Source organism: Dendrobates tinctorius, unplaced genomic scaffold, assembly GCF_039654945.1.
Source record: "Dendrobates tinctorius isolate UK_male_01 unplaced genomic scaffold, ASM3965494v1 ptg000120l, whole genome shotgun sequence".
Lineage (NCBI taxonomy): Eukaryota > Metazoa > Chordata > Amphibia > Anura > Dendrobatidae > Dendrobates > Dendrobates tinctorius.
Window position 1 is genome coordinate 14,472,349 of NW_027361788.1, and position 27,052 is coordinate 14,499,400.

The 27,052-nt window shown below is 47.0% G+C and overlaps 1 protein-coding gene across 2 annotated transcripts in view; it reads right to left on the reverse strand.

Moving 5' to 3' along the window:
- PDZD4 (PDZ domain containing 4) overlaps positions 1-27,052 on the reverse strand; it is a 175,508-nt gene that overhangs the window by 13,562 nt on the left and 134,894 nt on the right. For both annotated transcript variants that reach the window (XM_073590768.1, XM_073590767.1), the window contains exons 2-3: positions 7,504-7,766; positions 6,764-6,854 (exon numbers count right to left, since the gene is read on the reverse strand). In XM_073590768.1, the coding sequence (XP_073446869.1) occupies positions 6,764-6,854; positions 7,504-7,766 (354 nt within the window). The remainder of the gene's footprint in view (positions 1-6,763; positions 6,855-7,503; positions 7,767-27,052) is intronic.

Below are 27,052 nucleotides of genomic sequence, written 5' to 3' on the forward strand. Positions count from 1 at the left end.
CCCCGGGCCGGTCCCCCACCACCAGGGTTGCCTCGTCAGGAGGTGAGGCAGAGGCGACCGTGGGTCTCGGCGTACAGGCCGCAGCCGCGGTATGGAGCGGGGCAGTGGCGGCCGCGGGTCTCGCTGTACAGGCCGCAGGTCTCTCTGGATATCCTCCTCGTGCTACTCGGCGCCTTCCTCTTCCCTGGTCAAGTGAACCCCCATCTCTCCTGTGTCGAAAGTGATGACTCACTCTCGCTCCTGGGCGCCACTTAAGCTCCTCCGTCCTGTCTCTCGTCTCCCTCGTCTCTCTCCCCGCCGTGTGAGTCCTGCTGGTCTCCAGCGCTCGTTTTATAGTTGACCCCCCTTTCTTTGATCCGCCCCCACGTTTCCTGGTTGACTGTCAGTCCTGGCCTGCAATCATTCCCCCCGGGAACATAGCCCCTGGAAACCCGGGTGACAGCCCCCTTAGTTCCGACCCAGACACACAATGGGCTCTTTCTCCGGGCCCTCTCCCCTACACTCCCCCATCCTTTTCGCTCGGCAGTCCACGGGCGAGGGCTTTGGGGGGTTTGCGCACCTATCCTGGAGTTGGAGATGTTTTTGCCATACAAACTGGTCTTGCTCGTACCATTCGGGGGGTTTTACAGCTGTAGACCGCTCGGAGCGTCGCAGTTCGGTTGGTGTGGTGGAGTCATCTTGGGTGGTGGAAGGTGGTTGGGTAGCTGGGGTCACGGGGACATTGGCCCCTGGTGAGTCGGCTTGTGCTGTTGGGAAGTCTTCTTCGTCTTCATCATCCCAGACTGTTGGTGTCGGATCCGGGGCCTCAGGTTGTTCGGGGTCCGTAGACATACAGGGCCACAATATGTTGCGATGTACCGTTCGGACAAGCTGGTTCCCTACTTTTTCAGACTGTATTTCATATACAGGCCCATCTGGGCTTATTTGACATAGTACCTGGTAAGGATCTTCCTCCCACCAATGCTCCAATTTTTTCTCAGGGCGTCGCTCCCATACGAGGACGCGATCTCCCACTTGGAATTCTATTGGCTGTGATGGGGCTTTTCCTGGGTGCTCCAGGTCTCGGTGCCTTGTTTGTACTAGCCTGTGTAGGGTCTGTAGATGATACCGGTGATCCCGAACCCACGAGGGGACCCCTGCCCACAGTCGTTCTTCGTCTGGGTCCAACTCTACTTCGGTGATCCCTTTTCCCTCTCGACCGAAGAGTAACGAGTATGGAGTGTAGCCGGTGACTCGCTGAACCCAGTTATTGTATACCCAGACCAGCTCAGGGATACACTCGAGCCAACGGGTCTTTTGGTCGTCCTCCAGGGTGCGTAGCATCTGGATTAGGGTCCGATTAAATCATTCGCAGGCCCCGTTTCCCTGCGGGTGGTATGTTGTGGTCCGAGATTTGTCAATGCCGTACAGACAATGTAATTCCTCCATTACCTTCCCCAGGAAGCAGGCGCCCTGATCCGAGTGAATAAGTTGAGGGCAGCCATATACTTGAATAAAGTTCTTACAAATGGCATAGGCAGCCGATTCCGCCGTTTGGTCTCTGGTGGGGGTCACCACGGTGAACTTGGTAAAATGGTCCACCATAACCAGGCAGTGCTCGTATCACTGATGGACTGGGCCGATGGTCAGGTAGTCTACCATGAACAGTTCGAGGGGCGCCGTTATTATCGTCTGTATAGGAGCTCTTTGCTCCGGTGGTTTAGTCAGTTCACACTGACGACATTTTCTGCAGATCTCCTCCACTTCGGTTTGTAATCGGGGGTGGTAGGCTATTCTCTGCAGCCACTGGAAAGTCTTTTAAGCCCCGAAGTGAGCCCCTTTTTCATGGGCTTGACGGGCAATTTCAGTCAGCCGGGCTCCAGGTGCTAGCACCTGCCAGGTGACTGTTGGCTCCGCTCGCAATTCCACTTTTTGATACAACAGTCCATTTTTGATCACCAATCTCTCCCAAAGGCGTAGCATTAGTAACGTGTCCCGAGAGAGTGTCCTTCCTTGGGCGTCACCGGGTTTCGTGGCCACCCACTGATGTAAGGGGGCGATTTCCTCATCCTCCTGTTGCAGGCGTACCCATTCGTCTCGGGACTGCTCCAGGATGCCCATTGTCTGTCCCTCATAGGACTGCTCTCTTGCAACCGCCACTGTCTTGGTGGGTCCTGAGGCAAAGGGCGTTTCTTCCAGTTCTAACTCCTTATACCGGCTCCGCCCCGGGGTCATGTGTCAGATTTAGGACAGGGCGTCTGCGTGGACATTCTCTGCTCCCCATTTGTAAACGATCTTATACTTAAATTTCGCCATTCTGGGTACCCATCGCTGTTCCAAGGCCCACAACTTGGCATTTTCGAGGTGGGCTAGTGGATTGTTGTCCGTTCACACTAGCACCTCGGAACCTGCCAGGTACTCCGCGAATCGCTCTGTCATGGCCCACACCAACGCAAGGAGCTCGAGCTTAAAGGAGCTGTAGTTGTCCGGATTTCTTTCGGAGTCGTGGAGAGACCGACTGCCATAGGCGATCACCTTCTCTCTGCCATCCTGCATCTGGGACAACACAGCCCCCAGTCCGTGCAAGCTCCCGTCGGTGTGCAGAATAAACAGTTGCGAGAAATCCACATGAGCCAACACTGGGGCCTCTGAGAGTGCTGTTTTGAGGTCTTGGAAAGCTTCTTCCTGCAGTTCATGCCATTGAATCTTCTAGCTGTTGGCGCCGGACGGGGTTCCTTTTAACAGGTCCTGCAGGGGCCTGGCTCGGCGAGAGAAGTTTTTCACAAAGCGACGGTAATATCAAACCAGTCACACAAAGGCCCGCACATCCTTCACCATCTCGGGGGTAGGCCACTCCCGTATCACAGCGACCTTCTCCAGAGATGGTCTTGCGCTTTCGGCGGAGACGACATGTCCCAGGTACTCAATCTGTGTGGGAAACAGCTGGCATTTCTGGGGCTTCACCTTCAACCCGTATTTTTGTAGCCGTCCGAGTACTTGGCCCAGATGGTACAGGTGGTCCTCAAACGTGGCGGCGTAGATGATAATGTCGTTCTGGTAGATTAGAATGGCTTTGAAGTTCAGGTCACCCAAGCAACGCTCCATTAATAGCTGGAAAGTCCTGGGGTAGTTGGCCAGTCCGAAGGGCATCCGATTGAACTTGAATAGCCCCATGGGCAAGATGAAGGCTGTTTTTGCTCGATCTTGTTTCAACATAGGTACCTGCCAGTACCCGCTAGCCAGGTCCAGGGTAGAGAAGTATTTTGCCTTTCCCAAGGCAGACAGGGATTCCTCTATATGGGGAAGCGGAGATGAGTCTTTGATGGTGCAGGCATTCAGCTTTTGATAATCCACGCAGAAACGCAGCGTGCCGTTCTTTTTCTGTAGCAGTACAATGGGGGTGGACCAGGGGCTCTGACTTTCCCGGGTGACTCCCTTTTGCAGCATTTGGCCCAATAGTGTCTTTACCTCCTGGTACAATTGCGGGGGAATCTGCTGATAGCGCTCTCTGATGGGGGCCGTCCTTTCAGTGGGGATTCTGTGAGTAATGACCGTGGTGCAGCCGAAATTGTCTTTGTGGCGGGCAAATACCGTACCTCTTTATGATAGCCCAGGAGGGCTTCCACCTGCTGTATTTGGGATTGTCCAGCCCAGAGAGCTCTGCTCGCATCTGCTCCAGGATCGCTTGCCCCTCCTGCTCAGGCTGGGACCCCGAGGTCTGGATGGAATTCACAGTCATGGCCCAGGGGTTCCTCGGATTTACCCCTAGCTGCAAAGCCGGGGACGGGAGCACCTCCTCCAGGGGTTTTACCAGCTTGGCCATCTTGCTGCGGGGTTAAATGACGATGTCTAGGTCCTCCAGATTGACACAGCGCAGGAGGGCTGTCCTCTTCCTCACAGTAGCCAGGGTGCGAGCCACCAGGAGCCCGGGGGGAAAGCGCTCAGAGTACGATAGTTCCACCTCCACTTCTACTCCGTCTAGGGGTACACGGGCTTGGACGGGTAGTGCGATTACTGTCTGACCTGGCGGTAGCACAAGCTGGGTGGCCACAGGTGCAATCACCTTCCCCAACACCTCCCCCTCCTGGCAGGCCTCTTGGACTCGCGCCCCCTGCACCAGCTGTTGAAAGACCTGTCCTTGGGGGTGTGGGTGCTCCATTGTTTCATAGTCTCTTGGGCCAGTTCACTGAGGAGGAAGCTACCGAATTCCTTTAGGACATTCATGCCCAGTGTGACAGCATGTCTGTCGCCCATGTCCCCCCGAGTCAGGACCACGCCTCATCGGCCCAGTTCTTTGCCGCACATCGAGATCTCCATCCAAGCTACCCCAACGACTGGAATTGGTAGCTGGTTGGTGGCCAACAGCTTGATTACGGATCCCCACTGGAGTCTTGCTGCTTTGGGGAAGTGCTGCCAGAAGTAGGTCTCTGGCACGGTCGTAACTTGTGACCCCGCATCCACCAGGCAGCGCACCGTGCAGCCTTCCAACTCTGCCCAAATTAACGGACACTTTGCTACTAAATCTTCGGACTTCCACCACCCCGCATTGTGGGTTCTGGCTCCGAGCGGTGTCCCCCCAACTCAGAGCCCTTTAGTTTAATGGCCGGCGGGACAGGTTCCTCCCGTGCCCCACTTCGCCACAATCATATCAGGTGAGAGATTGAGGAGGCCGGCCTGTCCGGGGGCCGCGGGGGTTCAGGATGTCTGCACTCAGCCCCGGCCAGTTACTCATGGCCTCGGCACTCCTCATCACCTCAGCCAATTCGCCTCTGATATTCTTCAGCTCTTGTCTCATCTCTTCCACCCTCTGGGGTTCACCAACGGCGTTCACGGAGGCTTCGGTGATCCGGGCCTTCCCCTCAGGGACTATCACCCCCTGTTCTTGTTCTCGTGTGCACGCCTCACTCCCTATCTCAGAGAAGGTCAGACGCGGGTTCACTCGTACCCTCTCCCGCAGGGCCTGCTTCATCAGGGATTCCCGCAGCCCGGTCACCAACAGGTCGCGTAATGTTATGTCTATGGGCCTCACGCCAACCCCATCCTTTCGTTCAATGACTGTACACAGTTTCTGCAAGACATTCATGTATTGTGTTACTGCCTCCCCCTCCCTTTGCATACGGCTAAGCAACTGGGTCCTCAGTTCCCCTACGTCAGTAGGGTCCCCATGGGTTTCTTCCAGAATCTGTAATACCCTGGCGAAGGTGTTACGCTGTCCAGGGGGTTATAATATCACTGAGTCCCGGGCTTCCCCATCCAACGCCATTAGAGCCACCTCGGCCTCCAGGTCAGGGGTCATCGGGTGCATCCTTAGCAACCCCTGAACTCACTCCGTCCAGCTCCAAAGCATTGTGTTACTGCCTGTGAACCTTGGCAGGTTGTTCAACATAGCCCCTAAAGATATGGTGGACCGGGGGCCACCCTCACCCCCTTCGTCTGCGGCTTCCACGCTCGGAGACTGCATCCTGTCAACTACGCCAAAATGTGGTACTCGCAGGTACGCAGGCTGCAGTGACGAGCCGGAGTCAGAGCAAGGGTTAAACTTAGCTTTCCTCTTTATCCATATATATAAAAGTTAACAATGGTTTTCCACGCAGGGAAGCTAGACCCAAATATACAGTAACACAATACTAAACGGTATGGCGAGAAGTGGTGACTATATGGCCACGGTATGGCCGACTACAGGTCCTTGGACTAAATATGAACAAACTGAGTGTCACTTATCAATCTCTGACATCCTGGAGTGTTGTTATCCGGGAGATGTCTGGTCGGCGCCTCAGCCGCCATGTCCAGCCGAAGAAGAGTTGCCAAAGGCTTCGGGCGATCCTACGCCCAGGTGCTGGGTGGGCGATACAGGCCCCGGGCCGGTCCCCAACTGCCGGGGTTGCCTCGTTGGGAGGCGAGGCAGAGGTGGCCGCAGGTCTCGCTGTACAGGCCGCAGCCACGGTATGGAGCGGGGCAGTGGCAGCTGCAGGTCTCGCTGTACAGGCCACAGCCGCGGTAAGGAGCAGGGCAGTTGCGGCAGCGGGTCTCGCTGTACAGGCCGCAGGTCTCTCTGGATATCCTCCTAGTGCTGCTCGGCGCCATCCGCTTCCCTGGTCAGGTGAGCCCCCATCTCTCCTGTGTCGAAAGTGATGACTCACTCTCGCTCCTGGGTGCCACTTAGGCTCCTCCCTCCTGTCTCTCGTCTCCCTCCTCTCTCTCCCCACCGAGTGAGTCCTGCTGGTCTCCACTGCTCGTTTTATAGTTGCCCCACCCCCTTTCTTTGACCCGCCTCCACGTTTCCTGGTTGACTGTCGGTCATGGCCTGCAATCATTTCCCCTGGGAACGTACCCCCTGGGAACCCGGGTGACAGCCCCCATAGTTCCGGCCCAGACACACGGCGGGCCCTTTCTCCGGGGCCCTCTCCCCTACACATGTAGAAAGAAGTGATGATGCACCAGTATCAATGTATAGTCAAGATCCAAACTAATGCTCTAGGACTACCAAAATCTGGCATTGCATATATTTAAGTCAATCTTATTTACTACTATCATAAACAGATAAACGAAGAAAATCGAAATCTTTGTGCACAGTCAAATTTAGAGATATATTCAAACGCCAAAGTACAGATTAGATGGAAGCTGCGGTCTCATCATAAAACCCTACATCCATCATATTATAAAGGAGGCTCCTTTACTTGGGAGCCTCAGAATGAAGACTCTTGCTTTGGAAGATTCGACCAATCATGTTATTCTAATGGTATCAATATAGATAATGGATGTAAAGTACCACAGGTAGACTCACTTCATACTCCAGCTCGTCAGTGCGCTCTCCCTCGGGTTGTACCCCATCGATGAACTCAGACTGCTCATAGAACTCGTTTCCAATTGGTGGCCTGTAAAATAGAGAAAAATCGACACAGTAAGACCCCAAACTACAATAATATACTTATTTATTACATTTTATCGATTATCATTGGTTCACTGACACCAGATCGTTTGTCATGGGCATATTTTTCACCCATTAGAATTCTGGATATCTGTCAAACTTTTGATTCCTTGTTCAGACCTGTCATCTACACAGTGGGGCTACAAACAGTGCTTCTTCGGAGCACTAAAATATCTTTGCATTACTCGGACAGTCTATTGACTTCATTAGAAAACTTTGTACTACTTTATTTCCCCTGAGAAGGTGGTATACGTAAATTGTACCAGTACCAGTTATGACTTGTATTGTTTAAGATTATTGTACTTGTTTTTATGTATACCCCTCCTTACATGTAAAGCGCCATGGAATAAATGGCGCTATAACAATAAATAATAATAATAATAATATTGCTACCTATCTCTTGGGGAACTAACTGATTACGGTGGTGAGTATTGGAGCTAATTGTTGGGCAGCTCCAAGTGATAACTATTTCCTTTCATATTGACCTATTGATATAGAACTACTCCCGTCTTAGATAACTCATAGATGGCTGACAGTGCATTGATGATGTGTTAAGTCACTACAGGCAAACGGACACGTTAGCAGCCTCTACTCACAGCTCTGATAGTACATAAGGTTCTAGAACAACCATGGCAGGGCTTGGAGGTCGAGCTTTGCCCATTGTCATGATGTGCTCAAAGGTGATATCTGTTTGGGTTCCACTGTCCACAAATTGCAGGTCATGGGGAGAAGCTGTTAATGCCACTCCCTTCATACGGGGACTGCGTCTCAGCACTTGAATCAGTAGAGGATCTTTACTGGCTCGTAAGGTATCAAATGTCTGTTCCTGGGAGAGTCTTGAAAGTTCTTTTCCATTCACCTGTAGAAAAACAGAAATATCATGTCAACTTTTCTTGAGTCTTCCTGAATAGTTTTTAACACTTTATAAAGTTTGCTGTTGAGTTAGATTTTCACTAGTGATGAGCGAATACTAAAATGCTTGGGTGCTCGCTACTCGAATTGGGCAAATTGGATTACTCATTTAGTGTATAATGGAAGTCAATAGGAAACCAAGCATTTTCTGGCGGACCCTCCAAGGAGGTCTATGGGGGAAGTAAAATTGCTGCAATGGATGGAACAAGTTCTCAAATGAAATGGGGAAAGCATGGGGAAGATACCTTGATGCACCTCTGACTCCCAGGTCACTGCTGGGAACATTGTTGTCAGAGTATTAGACCACTTTTACATACTGACAATAAAATATACAAAACCGAAGATAAAATGGATTTTACAGGAAAAAATGTTAAGAAATATTGTTTCTTGTATAATGACTTGTATATAATATAAAACAAAAAAGAGAAAAAATATAACCTACCTCCTTCACCCCTTAGGTTAAGCATTCATTCCATCTTTAATAAAGCAAGCACACATACTGTATATACTCGAGTATAAGCTGACCTGAGTATAAGCTGAGGCACCTAATTTTGCAACGAGAAACTGGGTAAGCTTATTGACTCGAGTATAAGCCAGGTATGCATTGTCCCCTCATCCCTGCCTTGGTAAACGTGGCTTCCCCAATCACTGTCCTGCAATGTGTGGCTCCCCTCATCCCGTTGTTGTATGTATGGCTCCCCCAGTCCCGTAGTTGTATGCATGGCTTCCCCGCTCCATAGTTGTATGCTTGGCTCCCCCGGTCCCATTGTTGTATGCACGGCTCCCCTGGTCCCGTCACTGTTTGCATGGCTCCCCCCGGTCCATCGTAGTATGCATGGTTCCCCCGGTACTGTATTGTATGCATGGCTCCCCCGTCCCATGGTTGTATGCATGGCTCCCCGTCCTGTGGTTGTATGCATGGCTCACCCCCTCCTTTCCTGGTATGCATTGCTTAAAAAAAAAAAAATCCTACTCACCCTCCTCCAGCGTACCATCACAAGCGCAGCACCTCGTTCCGCCTTCCAGCAGCGTTTCCTGTGCTAAGCGATCACGTGACACCACTCATTAAGGTAATGAATATGCATTCCAAGCCGATGGGAGTGGAGAGCAGTGTATATTCATTACGTTAATGAGCAGTGCCACGTGATCGCTGAGCACATGTAGAGCTGCTGGCCCCGGGAACAACGGAGATGCAGCGACAACACTGATGGCGCGAGGAGAGTGAGTATGATGTCTTCTGGAAGTCGGCGGCTTCAGCTGTCACTGCTATAAGAGAAATGAATATTCATTTCTCTTTAGCAGCGGGACAGTTACAACTGCAGCCGCCAGCTCCTGCCACTACTCTGCCGCTCCCCCTCCCCGCCGGCTTTCTGGACAATGACTCATGTATATGCCGAGGGGGGCATTTTCAGCACAAAAAAATGTGCTGAAAATCTCACCTTATACACGAGTATATACGGTACATTAATTTATATCTGTCTAATACGATGATGACAGCTGTCAACACCTGCATCCAACCACAAGAACCACTCTGGAGTAATCCCTGGAGAATGAAATCATCCTCAGTGACAACGTGAAGGGCCAAATACCCCCTTTTGGTCTCATGGTAATGACTCTTCTAAGAGTACTGCTCAAACTGCTGGGGTGCAGCTGTGGGACCCTATTTTCAGAAATGACGTCCTCCACCTTACTCTTAAAATTCTGAAAGCCTCTGCAGTAGAGGTGGGTAGTCGAGCTGGGCTATCAGGTGTTGTGATGTCATCCTTTCTATAGTCAAAAATTTTTATAGGGCCATCAGAGGCAGTGGGGTGGCGAGAGGCAGATGGCGAGCAACTATTCCCCAGAGCAACCACATGCGGCAATTTCCCTTGCCAAGGTTCCTATTTTTGCTGGGGTATTTCTATTCCCATGCACCCCTCATGACCTAAAAAATGGTTCACAGTTCATGCTTTTTTTTGTCCTTCTGCTCCTCCACCACATCCCCAGAGTCATCATGCGGCCCTCACTCAATTTTTAGATGGCCATCAGATGCAGTGGGGTGTCCAGAAGCAGAAGGTGGAGAACTGTTAAGTGAGCACCTAGACGAGTCGGGGTCTCTCAAGAGTTAGGTGTTCTTCTCCACTTCCCAAATCAAAAAGGGAATATGGTTGAGGGGATTTTTTTGGCTTACTCCTCCTCCACCATATCCACAGAGTCATCATGTGGCACTCAGTCAATTTTTAGAGGGCCAACAGAGTCAGTCGGGTGTCCAGAGGGAGAAAGCAGCTAACTGTTGAGCCCATTTCTGCAAGTCAGCTGCAGCTCCTGTGTGTCTGGCAGTGCTGCAGCAGCGCTTGCAAGTAAAAGCTCACCAAGTGCTTTTTGACCTGCCCATGTGCTGGAACTCAACATTAAATGTGCACTTGGCAAGGCTTTGTGAGCAGCAGTGGACAGTAGTTGAATACAAGCTCCAACTTGCCCGTCAGTATTCCGCCCAGCCTCCACACAAGTGATGAGTGGCCATGGATGTATGACATTGACATCAGTGAGGAATTAACTAAGATAGTGAGTGGCAATGTCACCATAGCTAATGTAACCATCCTGCTTCTGTAAACCAAAACACAAAACAAATATCCTGGAATAAAAAAGTAAAAAAATATATTGCAAAAATTGCATGAAGGTAGTAATAATAGTAATAATAAGGGTATTTAGTTAACATAATTTTGATCAAAATAATGTAGAAGCCATCCCGCCATCTGTGTCTACTCAAATACTCCCTGCTCATAATAAGAAAGGAAGGTTTACATGTGGACCTGTGGAGATGGAGGAAGAAAGTACTCAGGTTGCCACTTGCTTGCCAATCCCCTGTCCAGGATGTAGCTACGTATGCCTCCTTCCTTGCACCTGTCATTGCACATTTGCAAGCACCATGAGCAACGTTGTCTGATTTTTTTTTTGTTCCCAGTCCAGAGTTTAGCTGTCCTTACCCCAGGCTTTGAAACGCAAAAAAAAATACCCAACCACAGGCCCAAGCACTAAACGGGCACATTTACAGACTGCTTGCCCTAGAATCTTGCCATTTAGGCTTGCGGACACTTTGGGTTTCTGCAACATCATGGCGGTGTATGTCCCTCGGTAGTCGGTCCCCATCCACCAATATTTTTTGCGATGCTCCGTCACCACCTTACACCAGCACGTGTCTCATAACAAAGGACCCTAAACAGGCTAAGAGTAGCCTAAACCTGACTTTTATTTGTCCCTGCCTGATAGCGGGAGTTGGCACTCTAAAATTACGCAATAGCGCCCCCACTGAACGTCAGCTGACCCATAAATTTGAAAGGGCCATCAGGTGGCCCTCATTCATAAATTTGGAAGGACATTCTGGTGGCCCTCTACCATACATTTGGGAGGGCCCTCAGTCAGCACTCTACCATACATTTGGGAGGGCCTTCAGGCGTCCCCTAACATTAATTTTGGAGGACCCTCAGGCGGCCCTCTACCATACATTTTGGAAGGTCTTCAGCTGTCCCTCTACCATTAAGTTGTGAGGAACTTTAGGTGGCCCTCTACCATACATTTGAGATAGCATTCAGGCAGCCCTCTACCATACATTTGGGAGGGTCTTCAGGTGGCCCTCTACCATTAATTTTGGAGGGCCCTCAGGTGACCCGCTACCATAAAATAGTGAGGCAAATCAGGTAGCCCTCAATCAATTTGGAGAGGACCTTTTTTTATTTCAAAAAGCTGGAAAAGCTGCAGGAATCATTTTCGGGCAGATCATCGGTTGACAGTGTTTTTGCTAATTTTTTTCAGAATTTTGGCCAACAATAATACTGAAATGTTAGAAGGTGGAGAAGGAGATGGAAAGTCCTCCTTCTTGTGGGGGCAAGGAAGTCTTGACTATTGGGAGTCTGGCAGACATGGCTAACTTTATGTACCTCTGTCTTTCCCATGACCCACACATTATATTCATTTTTTACAACAATGATTACTGGTTGCTCACCCCTCTCGACCCACTCTCCAAGGAGAACTTTCCATCTCCTCAACCTGCCTGGAGAGGGCTATTAAAATGGTGCAATATCAGATGGTCATAGTTTAAGAATTTGTTAAAAATTTACCATCTGACAACACAGGCGGCAGAGGTCATGGTTCCTTGGGCAACCAAGGAGGAGAGATGAGGGAGACACACACAAGGTCCAACAGAGACAAGGGAAGCCTATCAAAGGTCTGAGACAGTTTCATTATACCCTCCCAGCGCCCAGACCTTGATGTGTGTTTTAGTCTGACAAGGAGAAAAAAGTTTATGAAGATGAATAAGGAGTACCTACGGTAGCTAACTGTACCAGTATGGTCCGAGATTCCTCTGTGCCATACAACTATTGAGTATCCAAGCTGGACACGCGGCATGAACTGTTCCTCTACATTCTGGAGGTGCTGGGCTGCCCTCTCGCTAGTGTTTTGTCAAAGCGGGTTTTTAGTGCCATCCGGGGCATAATAAATAAAACTAATAACTGAAAATACTGACAGGTTGTCTCTTATGTAAATGAACAAGGCTTGGATTGGCCCAGACTTCTCAGCCCCACCAGTTGACAGCAGCCAAACATAAAGCCAAATCAAATTTTTGTGTTTTTTTAAGGTGTATTCCTATGCGAGTTGTGGCAAGAAGGGTAGCTTTATCTGTCAGCACAGTGTCCACAGCATGGCACAAATATCATGTGACAGGTCAGTACACCAGGAGATGTTGAGGGGGCCGTAGGAGGGCAACAACCCAGGAGCAGGACCACTACTTCCTTTGTGCAAGGAGGAACAGGAGTAGCAATGCCATCCATGTGTCTGAACAAACTGTCAGAAAGAGACTCCATGAGGGTGGTATGAGTGCCCAGCATCCACAATTACAGCCCAACACCGTGTAGGCACTTAGCATTTGCCAGAGAACACCAAGATTGGCAGATTCGACATTAGCACTGTCACAAAGTGACCCAACCAAACGGATGGTCGGTCAACTAATGGCACAACACACACAATAGAGATGGAATGAGGGGGAGGAAGGCCCTACCAATAGGGGATGAGGGATATCCACCACCTGAGCTCCAACCTAAACCAGTCCCTACACTCACCTAACGCCATATGCGGGTCCTTCTACCCACCGCTATCAGGATACCTCGTCCCTAGTAGTCAGCTATTACTGCCCAGGCTAGTGCACTGGCCGGCATGGAGCACTAGTCTCACCTCTGCAGAATAATACACACAGGGGGGAAGTGACAAACACCAAAGGGACAAGGTAACAAAAACACCACACTTAGCTTATGTACACCTCTGCTAAGCTCCACACCGCAGATAACAACAGAAACTGTACTCCAAACACCAGACACCAGAGAACTGCTCCTGCTAGGCTGGTCTCCAGAAAGAAACTGTATCACCAACAGGCAGATGACGCATCAGGTGACCTTTTTAAGGCTGGTGGGAGTGGTAACCACCTGCATCAGCTGACCCAGCAGCACTGCAGTAACACCAGATTGCCAGTGGGGGAAAAACTGACATTAACCCCCCCAAAAATGGATTGTGACAGGCACAATATGCTTTGCACAGATGAGAGCAGGTTCACACTAAGCACAAGTGACAGACGCCATGGAGAATGTTCTGCTGCAGGCAACATCCTCTAGTATGACTGGATTGACAGTAGTTCAGTAATGATGTGGGGAAGCATTTCTTTGGTGGGCTGCACAGCCTTTTATGTGCTAGCCAGAGGTACCCTGACTGCCATTAAGTTCCAGGATGAAATCATCATCCATTGTGAGACCATATGCAGGGGCAGTGAGCCCTGGGTTCCTTCTGTTGTATGACAATGCTAGGTCTCATGAAGTTGAAGGGTGTCAGCAGCTTCTGCATGATGAAGGTTTTGATGCTATGGACTGGCGTGCCTGTTCTGAAGACCTGAATTCAATTGAGCACATCTGGGACATCATGTATCATTCCACCCACTAACACCAGGTTGCACCACAGACTGTCCAGCAGATGACTAATGCTTTAATCCAGGTCTGGGAAGAGATCCCTGAGGAGAACATCCCCAGCCTCATCAGGAGCATGCACAGGCATTGTAGGGAAGTCATACAGGCACGTAGAGGCCACACACTACTGAGCATCATTTCCTTGTCTTGATGCATTTTCACTGATGTTGGATAAGCCTGTAATTTCATTTTCCAATTTGATTTTGAGTATCTTTCCAAATCCAGACCTTAATGGGATATTAATTTTGATTTACTTTGATCATTTTTATTGTTTTATTGTTCTCAGCGCATTCCACAATGTAATGAATAAAGATTTCCAACTGGGATATTTCATTCAATGATATCTAGGATGTGGGATTTTAGTGTTAAGAGAAAAAAAGTCCAACTCACTATGATTTCATTTCCAGGGTGTTCGGAGCGTGGAAACACCTTGTCAGGGTGTGAAGAATTTAGGAATGAGGAAAATCCAGCGCTATGAACTTCGATTCTGTTATTCACACAAAATATACATATACAAAATTTATATATAATATTATTCATGATTTAGTGTGTGCAGACACCTGAAACGCGTTGATGCCGCGTGTCATGTAAAGTTGTCTTGCTGACTCTGTTTGTCCTCTGTTGTGAACTCTCTTTGTCCGACTTTTGAGGCAGGGCTCCCTCTGGTGGATACTGCTGATAATTGGAGGAGTGGGGGTAGTGACTGGGACTACATAAGCGAGCAGACTTCTCTCAGTGGCTGCCGGTGATACTCCTTTCTTTGCTTATTGAGGATTTCTGTCTCCTGCATGATCCTGCATTTTTCAGCTAAGTGTCATTTGCTAAACCCTTTGCATCTGATTTTGCCTTGCTGTCAGGGGTCAGCTTGCTCCCCCTGGGGCTGCTGGCTCCTGCCCTGTATTTTTGTATTTTGTGTTTATTTGCTCAGTGCCCTGCTTTATTAGCCTGTTGCTAGCCGCCAGTTCACACCTTAGTGCTGATATAGTGGGGGCGAGGTTGTGCAAACCTCAGTATTTTTGTACATCAGTTGTGTTGGAATTGTTAGGGTTTTTGCGTGATTGCAGACAGTGCCTTTTCTGTCCTGTCCTTTCTAGTCAGTGTGGGTCCCATCATTTGCTCAGTCTATTTTCTGTCTGTGTTTGTGCTTCATCTTGTCTCACCGACAATACTGTATATGTTTGGGGGCTGTCTATTCCTTTGGGGATCTGCTCCGGGGCAGTTTAGATTTCACTTTTCTGTCTTTAGGCTTAGTTAGTCCTCCGGCTGTGACGAAGCGTCTAGGGCATCGTAGAAACGCTCCACGGCTACTGCTAGTTGTGTTGTTAAGATCAGGGGTCTGCAATCCGCTGAGTGACCAACTTCTCTGGTGTTCTGGTGGCATAGCCTATTGAGCTCTGCTCCTCGGTTACCCATTCATAACAGTCCTCCATATATTTTGTGTGAATAAAAGAATCACAGTTCGTGGAGCTGGATTTTCCTCATTCCTGTATTTTAGTTTTCCCTTTATAAGTTTGAGGAGTATATATGTATGTATATAGCAGTATACAGTGGGGCAAAAAAGTATTTAGTCAGTCAGCAATAGTGCAAGTTCCACCACTTAAAAAGATGAGAGGCGTCTGTAATTTACATCATAGGTAGACCTCAACTATGGGAGACAAACTGAGAAAAAAAAATCCAGAAAATCACATTGTCTGTTTTTTTTCATTTTATTTGCATATTATGGTGGAAAATAAGTATTTGGTCAGAAACAAAATTTCATCTCAATACTTTGTGATATATCCTTTGTTGGCAATGACAGAGGTCAAACGTTTTCTGTAAGTCTTCACAAGGTTGCCACACACTGTTGTTGGTATGTTGGCCCATTCCTCCATGCAGATCTCCTCTAGAGCAGTGATGTTTTTGGCTTTGCGCTTGGCAACACGGACTTTCAACTCCCTCCAAAGGTTTTCTATAGGGTTGAGATCTGGAAACTGGCTAGGCCACTCCAGGACCTTGAAATGCTTCTTACGAAGCCACTCCTTCGTTGTCCTGGCGGTGTGCTTTGGATCATTGTCATGTTGAAAGACCCAGCCACGTTTCATCTTCAATGCCCTTGCTGATGGAAGGAGGTTTGCACTCAAAATCTCACGATACATGGCCCCATTCATTCTTTCATGTACCCGGATCAGTCGTCCTGGCCCCTTTGCAGAGAAACAGCCCCAAAGCATGATGTTTCCACCACCATGCTTTACAGTAGGTATGGTGTTTGATGGATGCAACTCAGTATTCTTTTTCCTCCAAACACGACAAGTTGTGTTTCTACCAAACAGTTCCAGTTTGGTTTCATCAGACCATAGGACATTCTCCCAAAACTCCTCTGGATCATCCAAATGCTCTCTAGCAAACTTCAGACGGGCCCGGACATGTACAGGCTTAAGCAGTGGGACACGTCTGGCACTGCAGGATCTGAGTCCATGGTGGCGTAGTGTGTTACTTATGGTAGGCCTTGTTACATTGGTCCCAGCTCTCTGCAGTTCATTCACTAGGTCCCCCCGCGTGGTTCTGGGATTTTTGCTCACCGTTCTTGTGATCATTCTGACCCCACGGGGTGGGATTTTGCGTGGAGCACCAGATCGAGGGAGATTATCAGTGGTCTTGTATGTCTTCCATTTTCTAATTATTGCTCCCACAGTTGATTTCTTCACTCCAAGCTGGTTGGCTATTGCAGATTCAGTCTTCCCAGCCTGGTGCAGGGCTACAATTTTGTTTCTGGTGTCCTTTGACAGCTCTTTGGTCTTCACCATAGTGGAGTTTGGAGTCAGACTGTTTGAGGGTGTGCACAGGTGTCTTTTTATACTGATAACAAGTTTAAACAGGTGCCATTACTACAGGTAATGAGTGGAGGAAAGAGGAGACTCTTAAAGAAGAAGTTAAAGGTCTGTGAGAGCCAGAAATCTTGATTGCTTGTTTCTGACCAAATACTTATTTTCCACCATAATATGCAAATAAAATGAAAAAAAAACAGACAATGTGATTTTCTGGAATTTTTTTTCTCAGTTTGTCTCCCATAGTTGAGGTCTACCTATGATGTAAATTACAGACGCCTCTCATCTTTTTAAGTGGTGGAACTTGCACTATTGCTGACTGACTAAATACTTTTTTGCCCCACTGTATATATATATATCTGTATAACAGTGTGTATATATTTTTACAGCTTTATTGAACCAATACATATGCAGGTGCATCTCACAAAATTAGAATATCATCTAAAAGTTAATTTACTTCAGTTCTTCAATACAAAAAATGAAACTCATATATTATATAGAGTCATTACAAAAAAGTGATCTATTTCAAGTATTTATTTCTGTTAATGTTGATGATTATGGCTTACAGCCAATGAAAACCCAAAAGTCATTATCTCAGTAAATTAGAATACGTTATAACACCAGCTTGAAAAATGATTTTAAAATCCGAAATGTTGGCCTACTGAAATGTATGTTCAGTAAATGTACTCAATACTTGGTCGGGGCTCCTTTTGCATCAATTACTGCATCAGTGCAGCATGGCATGGAGGCGATCAGCCTGTGGCACTGCTGAGGTGTTATGGAAGCCCAGGTTGCTCTGATAGCAGCCTTCAGCTCGTCTGCATTGTTGGGTCTGGTGTCTCTCATCTTCCACTTAACAAGACCCCATAGATTCTGTATGGGTTAAGGTCAAGTGAGTTTGCTGGCCAATCAAGCACAGTGATACTGTTGTTTCTAAACCAGGTATTGGTACTTTTGCAGTGTGCCATGTTGTGAGTTCATTTTCCCCTTCACCATTGAGGTCTGATGAACTCCCTCTTCTGGTGAAGGAAGGTAGTGAGGCTGATTACCAAGCACCTGAGCAGGATGATGATGACTGGGTGACTGGAATTGCTGACTGGATATAAGGCAGCCGACGTCCTTCTGCCTTGCTGGTGATTTCTCAGAGGGATTCTAGGAGACCAGTCTGATTCCTGCTCCTCAAAAGCTAAGTTTTCTGCTCTGCTTTTTGCATTTGTGTTTTGGTTTTGTTTTGCCTTGTTTTTCTGGATTTCTGCCATTCCCTGCTGGGGTGAGCTGAATTCCTTTTTGCTCTGTCTTCAGAAAATACCTGAGTACTGATATAGTCTTTTTGAAGCCTAGCGTCTTCAGGGCTTTTTTCCCTATCAGTCTGTTGGCTCTTGTTTTGATAGGGTTTTGGCAGATTGCAGACAGCAGCTTTTCTAGCCTGTCCTATTTAGTTAGCTTGGGCCCCATCATTTGCTCAGCCTATCTTTCTATCTGTGTGAGTGTTTTGTCATCTTGCTTCACTGTCATTATATGTTGGGGGCTGCCTATTGCTTTGGGGTCTGCTCTGGGGCAGTTTAGATTTCCCTTTATGTCTTTAGGCTATTTAGTTCTCCGGCTGTGATCGAGGGGTCTAGGGCTCCGTAGGAACCCCCGACGGCTACTGCTAGTTGTTGATAGGTTCAGGGGTCTGCAATCCGATAGCTGCCAACTTCTCTGGTTTTCTGGACTTAGCTAGTATTTCTGTTTTTGCCTCCTTGTAGCACATGTCCTGGATACGTCTGTGTGTGGTGGTTCTTGAAGCAATGACTCCAGCAACAGTCCACTCCTTGTGAATCTCCCCCAATCTGGCCTTGTCTTAACAATCCTTTCAAGGCTGTGGTTATCCCGGTTGCTTGTGCACCTTTTTCTACCACTTTTTTTCCTTCCTTCCACTCAACTTTCCATTAATATGCTTGGATATAGCACTATGTGAACAGCCAGCATCTTTAGCAATGTCCTTTTAACAATGACCTTTTGTGGCTTACCCTCCTTCTGGAGTATGTCAATGACTGCCTTCTGGACATCTGTAAAGTCAGCTGTCTTCCCCATGATTGTGGAGCTACTGAAACAGACTAAGGGACCTTTTTAAACACTTAGGAAGCCTTTGCAGGTGTTTTTGCTAATTATTCTAATTTCCTGAGTTAATGACTTTTAGGTTTTTATTGGCTGTAAGCCGTAATCATCAACATTAACAGAAATAAACACGTGAAATAGATAACTCTGTTTGTAATGACTCTATATAATATATGAGTTTCACTTTTTGTATTGAAGAACTGAAATAAATTAACTTTTTGATGATATTCTTATTTTGTGAGAAGCACCTGTATATTTGTTCGATAAAATTGTAAAAATATGATTTTTCTTGTCAAACTTAGATGAGCCAATTGGAAAAAAAATATAATTTTGCCTGTGAATAGGAGACAGCAGGGGCATAACTTTAGAAATATTCACCCTCAAGTTTTTTCAGTTCTGGTTCAGATTAGAACAATTAATTAAATACCTCCATTCATATAGAGAGTTCTCTTATAAAACTCAATCACTGCTGGCTGCTGGCATAGCATTGAGTTAGCACTTCTATAATTGCAAACCAATTACCCAATTAATTTCCATTGTTTAGAAGTCTGTTTTTTCTTAGAGTAAAAGGGTAAAAGTTGAGCGGTGGAGCACTAATGGAAATAAAACATTAGAAGAAGAATGTTCCATGGAAAATCAGTGCTGTAATTTAATTAGGACTATAAAGTATCATGCAGAGAAATGAATTTTGCAGTTGGCAAAATTTGGTGGAACATTGCAAACAGCAGAAGCTCGAGGTAGGTGGCACCCCGATAGTGTCCACTGGGTTTTTAGAGGGGGGACAACATTTTCTCCTGTGAAAACCTGTTAGGATTTATTGGCATAGGGTAGAGTATGACGTGACATTAATGCACCCTGCCTGGATCATATCTACATTTTAACAGTCTTAATTCCTTCTGTATTCTAAAAATATAGAACCATCTACATGGCATGTACATCGGCAAACACGCTGCTACAAGCTAAGAACTTAAGAGTCCCCCAGAATAGGGCTGAGCTGCAATACCATGTACAGGGGGTGGCAATGTGTCTGGTAAGAGCTATAGAAGTAAAAATCATTACAGACCACTATAGTCTATGTTCTGATGATCTATCTTTCTGTCTATCTATTTAATCATCTATCTATCTATCTATCTATCTATCTAGGGCTGGCTCCAGGTTTTCGTGTGACCCGGGCGAAAAAGTGTCAGTGCGCCCCTTTAACACATACCACAATTCATGATGCTCCGATACGGCAGAGAAATATTGGTATAGTGCAATGACAAATACTTCACTTCTTACATTACATGACTGATATCTATTTTAAATTCTACAATAGCTCAAAAAACGGACAGTATTTTCCTCCATACAGTATTATGGCCACCACATAGTGCGCCATACAGAATAATGAGCCCCATATATTGCTCCGTACAGAATAATTGGTCCCATATAATGTTCCATACAGTATATGATGAGCTCCACGTAATGCTACAGTATATGATGGTCCCCATATAATGTGCCATACAGTATAGGACTGTCCCCATAGAGTAGAAGGAGCCCCACATATTGCTCCATACAGTATAATGAGTCGCATATAAAGCTCCATACAGTATATGATGGGCCCCATATATTGCTCCATACAGAATAGGCTCCATATAATGCTCCATACAGAATAGGCCTCATATGTGCTCCATATAATGCTCCATACTGTATTTGATACCCCATAAATAATGAACCCCATATGATGCTCCAGTATATGATGGGCCCCATGGATGATGCTCCATTGTATGATGGGCCTATGTAATACTCCAGATATAATAGGCCCCATATGATGCTCTAGTATATGATGGGCCCCAAATGATGCTCCAGTGTATGATGGGCCTATACACTGTGTGCACAATTATAAGGCAAATGAGTATTTTGATCACATCATCCTTTTTATACATGTTGTCCTACTACAAGCTGTATAGGCTTGAAAGCCAACTGCCAATTTTGTAAATCAGGTGATTTACATATCTGTAATGAGGAAAGGTGTGGTCTAATGACATAAACACCCTATACTGTATAAGGTGTGCTTAATTATTAGGTAACTTCCTTTCCTTTGGCAAAATGGGTCAGAAGAGAGATTTGACGGACTCTGAAAAGTCAAAAATTGTGCGATGTCTTGCAGAGGGATGCAGCAGTCTTGAAATTGCCAAACTTTTGAAGTGTGATCACTGAACAATCAAGCGTTTCATGGCAAATAGCTAACAGGGTCGTAAGAGGCGTGTTGATAAAAAAAGGCTTAGAATAACTGCCCATGAATTGAGGAAAATCAAGCGTGAAGCTGCCAAGATGCCATTTGACGCCAGTTTTGCCATATTTCAGAGCTGCAACGTTACTGGAGTATCAAAAAGCACAAGGTGTGCCAACTCAGGGACATGGCCAAGGTAAGGAAGGCTGGAAAACGACCACCTTTGAACAAGAAACATAAGATAAAACGTCAAGACTGGGCGAAGAAATATGTTAAGACAGATTTTTGTAAGGTTTTATGGACTGATGAAATGAGAGTGACTCTTGATGGGCCAGATGGATGGGCCCAAGGCTGGATCAGTAAAGGCCAGAGAGCTCCACTCTGACTCAGACGCCAGCAAGGTGGAGGTGGGGTACTGGTATGGGCTGGTATCATCAAAGATGAACTTGTGGGACCTTTTCGGGTTGAGGATGGAGTGAAGCTCAACTCCCAGACCTACTCGCAGTTTCTGGAAGACACCTTCTTCAAGCAGTGTTACAGGAAGAAGTCGGTATCGTTCAAGAAAAACATGATTTTTATGCAGGACAATGCTCCATCACATGCATCCAAATACTCCACAGTGTGGCTGGCCAGTAAAGGTCTAAAAGAAGAAAAAATAATGACATGGCCCCCTTATTCACCTGATCTGAACCCCATAGAGAACCTGTGGTCCCTCATAAAATGTGAGATCTATAGGGAGGGAAAACAGTACACCTCTCGGAACTCTGTCTGGGAGGCTGTGGTGGCTGCTGCACGCAATGTTGATTGTAAACAGATCAAGCAACTGACAGAATTTATGGATGGAAGGCTTTTGAGTGTCATCGTAAAGAAAGCTGGCTATGTTGGTCCCTTTTTTTTTTGGCTTTTAATGTCAGAAATATTTATTTCTAAATTTTGTGTTATATTGGTTTACCTGGTGAAAACAAACAAGTGAGATGGGTATAGATTTGGCTTTTATTAAGTTGCCTAATAATTATGCGCAGTAATAGTTACCTGCCCCTAAGATAGCCAAATCTAAAAAAAAAACCCACTCCAACTTCCAAAAATATGAAGCTTTGAAATTTATGAGTCTTTTTGGTTGATTGACAACATAGTTGTTGTTCAATAATAAAAAGAATCCTCTCAAATACAACTTGCCTAGTTATAGTGCTTTTAAAAAAGCACTATATTGTGATAATAATTATGCAAACATTGTATAATGCTCCATGTATAATGGGCCCCATTTATAATGCTCAAGTGTATAATGGCCCCATATATGATGCTCCAGTGTATGATGGGCCCCATTTATAATGCTCCAGTGTATGATGGGCCCATATAATGCTCCATATGTAATGGGCCCCATACGATGCTCCAGTGTATAATGGGCCCTATCTATGATGCTCAAGTGTCTGATGGGCACCATATATAATTCTCCAGTGTATAATGCTCCCCATATATTGCTCCAAACATTAAAAAAAATGAAATACCTCTCCTCGCTGGGCACTGCTCTACTCTAGACTCCTCAGCGTCGCCATCTTCCAGCTCTGTGCACTTGGACTGTTCAGGCAGAGGGCGTACAGATGTGACATCATCGTGCTCTCTGACCTGAATGTCACTGTCAGGAAACGTGGAAGAGGTCACAGCTGTGGAGCAGGGAGAGGTAAGTATTGCAAGTGCTGGTGCCCTGAGCAAGCAGGGGAGGGCCCATTCATGGGCGACGACACTGGCACAGGGCCCCTCATAGTACGACGGTGTCTGTAATGGCGAGTGGGCCCCCCCACCGTCAGAGACACCGGCCTACTGTGAGGGGCCCTGTGCCATTGCCGTCGCACACGAGTGGGCCCCCTCACCTGCTCAGGGCCCTGGCACTTGCCAGGGTGCGCTAGGTGCTGACACCGGCCCTGTATCTATCTACCCACACCTCGCCAACCCACCTGACGTCACTACTACTTCGGAAGGAGCAACATGAATTTTTGCACCCCCTGGGGACACATTAGGTCAGCTTGGCACAGTTTTACACAAACACCCCCTGTCTACACAGGCCCAGGGAGACATGGGGGGGTGAGAGAAAGAGGCCAACGCAGTCGCTAATGTGGCACCACACTCGCTCATAATCCTGACAGGCTAAGAGACCCCTTACACTAGGACCAGTGAAACAGAACGCTGCCAGCCTGATAGGACTGCCACTAGTTTTTCCTTAGATATAACAGCCTTGCACAAGCATTTCACCCCTTGGTCGGTTACTCCCTGTTCTGCCTTCAGGAGGGTATTATCCCCCTCCCTTGGGTGTTTGTAGCTTAAACTCCTAAGACCTATGAAGGATCATACCTTCCCAACGGAACATCATAGGTTGGCGGTTCTGGAACCAGTTGGATCCGGCAGGGCCCACGTTACACTTGGAAACTAGACATAGCTTTGTCACCTGGCTTCTACTAGCCATTCTGTATAACTCACCACCCTAGGGTGCTAGAATGGATCTAGACCTTGGGAGGCGTTCGGCCCGTTCCAGAGATCTCAGAAAAGTAACCGCTGTGTGGGTAGGACATACGATAGCTCCATATTTTCTCTAAAAACTTAAGTGCTTCCTTACAAAATCCTACCTGACTGGAGGAAGTTTGAATGAAGTAGTCATGATTCTATCTATTTATCTAATATGTATTTATCCATCTATTTCTTATCTATCTATCTATCTATCTATCTATCTGTCACTTATCCATCTAGAGATAGAAATATAAATGCAGGACTTTTCCATGTAAAGATAGGTGCAAAGCTCCCAAGGTTATCACCAAATCCTCTTTCAAAAAAAACTCAAAAAAAAAAAATATCCATCCACCTATTCATCCATCCATCCATCCATCCACCTACCCATCCTCTCACCCATCCATCCATCCATCCATCCATCCATCCATCCATCCACCTATCCATTCGCTCACCCACCCATCCATCCATCCAGATATCCATCCACCCACCCACCCATTCACCCATCCACCCATGTTGCTCTGCAGTTTTGTGGTCTTGATTTCAAATCCCACCAAAGGCAATATGTTCAATAAATGTGTATATTTTCCCTATGCTTGTGTGTTTTTTATCAAGGTACTCCGGTTTCCTCACTCAATTAAAGAAATTTTCCAACAAATAAAGTACATTTTAATTAATAAATCTTGGAATAATAATAATTTAAACCATGGGATATGTTAAAAAATAGGCCCTGTTCTGAGATCTATATACAGTATATAAAAATGAATGTATGTGTGTATCTGCAACTCCCACTCTACATAGCCCCACCCAATCACTAAGCATCATTCATTTCACCAGAGCTGTTAAAAAGAAGCTGAGCAGTGATTGGTTGCTATGAGCAACAGATTTCCCCCTCCACAACAACTCAGCAGACACTGACCGTGTGGGAGAAATCTAGCATCCCCGGGAACATAAGCTCCCAGCCATTGCCTGTCCCCCAGAAAGGAGCACATCACAGAAATGAATCCCCCCTTCCCTGCACATATACCCATCACACATCCTCCATCCCATAGGCACATCTTCCCTTTTAAAGGGATCCCCGATATGGAAGCAAGGACCGTTCCACTCAGCGCTCTGGTTCTGACCCAAGGCTCTCTTAAAGGGATCTCCGGTATGAAAGTCAGGGCAAATCCACTCAGCGCTCTGGTTCTGACCCCAGACCTCTCTTAAAGGGATCCCTGGTATGGAATGTAGGACCGTTCCACTCAGCGCTCTGGTTCTGACCCCAGGCTCTCTTAAAGGGATCATTGGTATGGAAGTTAGGAGAATTCCACTAAGCGCTCTGGTTCTGACCCTGGGCCCCTCTTAAAGGGATTCCCGGTATGGAAGTGAGGGCAAATCCACTGTGCACTCTGGTTCTGACCCTGGGCCCCTCTTAAAGGGATTCCCAGTATGGAAGTGAGGGCAAATCCACTCTGCACTCTGGTTATGACCCCAGGCCTCTCTTAAAGGGATCTCTGTTATGGAAGTTAGGGCAAATCCTTCAGGGCTCTGATTCTGACCCCAGGCTTCTCTTAAAGGGATCCCCAGTATGGAAGTTAGGACCGTTCCACTCAGCGCTCTGTTTCTGACCCCAGGCTGATGGGATGATGTGGGATATTAGTGGTAGTTGTCCGGTGGCTCTGGCTGATGGGATGATGTGGGATATTAGGGGTAGTAGTCTGGTGGCTCTGGCTGACGGGATGATGTGGGATATTAGTGGTAGTAGTCCGGTGGCTCTGGCTGATGGGATGATGTGGCATATTAGGGGTAGTGGTCCGGTGGCTCTGACGGGATGATATGGGATATTAGTGTTAGTAGTCCAGTACCTCTGACTGACAGGATGATGTGGGATTTTAGGGGTAGTAGTCCAGTGGCTCTGGCTGATGGGATGATGTGGGATATTAGGGGTAGTAGTCCGGTGACTCTGCCTGACAGGATGATGTGGGATATTAGGGGTAGTAGTCCGGTGGCTCTGGCTGACAGGATGATGTGGGATGTTAGGGGTAGTAGTCTGGTGACTCTGGCTGACGTGATGATGTGGGATATTAGTGGTAGTAGTCCGGTGGCTCTGGCTGACAGGATGATGTGGGATATTAGGGGTAGTAGTCTGGTGGCTCTGGCTGACAGGATGATGTGGGATATTAGGGGTAGTAGTCCGGTGGCTCTGGCTGACTGGATGATGTGGGATATTAGTGGTAGTAGTCCGGTAGCTCTGGCTGACAGTGTGATGTGGCATATTAGGGGGTAGTAGTCCGGTGGCTCTGGCTGATGGGATGATGTGGGATATTAGTGGTAGTAGTCGGGTGGCTCTGGATGACGGGATGATGTGGGATATTAGGGGTAGTAGTCCGGTGGCTCTGGCTGATGGGATGATGTGGGATATTAGTGGTAGTTGTCCGGTGGCTCTGACGGGTTGATGTGGGATATTAGGGGTAGTAGTCTGGTGACTCTGGCTGACTGGATGATGTGGGATATTAGTGTTAGTAGTCCGGTGGCTCTGACAGGATGATGTGGGATATTAGGTGTAGTTGTCCGGTGGCTCTGAAGGGATGATGTGGCTGGGCTCTTCAGCTAGTAATTTTATAAATATGTCTCTGCTGTGTACTGTGTAATGGCCATGTCTGCCATATAGGAATATGGTCTAATCGTGCCACATCTCCTGAGCAGGGGAGGAAGCAAAAGACAGTATACAGACAAGACAACACGGGATCACAGTTGATTCTTTCTGTGAGGTAAAATATTTCCTTTCCTATTTTTAAGCAATGTTTTACCTCAAAGAAAGAATCGACTGTGATCCCGTGCTGTAATATCTGTATACTCTTTTGCTTCCTCCCCTACCCAGGAGAAGTGGTACGTGCAGACCATGATCCTGTATGGTAAGACTCCTCAGCCATTACACACTACACAGCAGTGGCACATTTATAAGATTGTCTCGGCACAGGAACTTTTTTTAAACACATCCAATTGTGTAAATTATTATTTGGGGATCTATTGATAAAAATGTTGATTAAAATTAACTTTGTGGGAAAACCCTTTTAAATAAAAGAAACACATACTGATAGGGAATTTAGATTATGTTCCCCCATGAGGATAATGATGATGACACCTGTAAAGCGCTGCGGAATATGTAGGCTTCCTAGAAATAAGTCTAGTGGTACACTGAAGGGTGTAGTGCTCGATGGAAGATATATTTCTTCCAGCAGGATAAAATTTGGCCGGGATGTCACGGTCACGTGATCAGCCCATGTGATGTGTACCTCACCTGTGGGTGTGGTTATGTGCTATGTAATGGAGATTGTTGTTTAGCACGTGGTCTGTGTGCAGGGTGTGAGTAGCTAGGCTGGAGTGAGCCTGAATTTGTTTTGTCGGATTACACATGCTGCAAAGGTTTGCGACAAGACTCATAGCAACCCTGGAAATGGCACCTGGCGGGCGCTGCTGACCAGGCAGCCACTTAGATAAGCCCGTCCCATGCAAGGGTGGGTCTGAGACCAGTGGTTCTCCAAGTTGGAGTAAGTTTGTGTTTTTTCCTTAGTTTCTGCCACCTACTATTTAAAGTGTTAATAAACCACTGAAGTTTGGACTCTAAACCTGTGTGTTGCCTCGTCACTGTGGC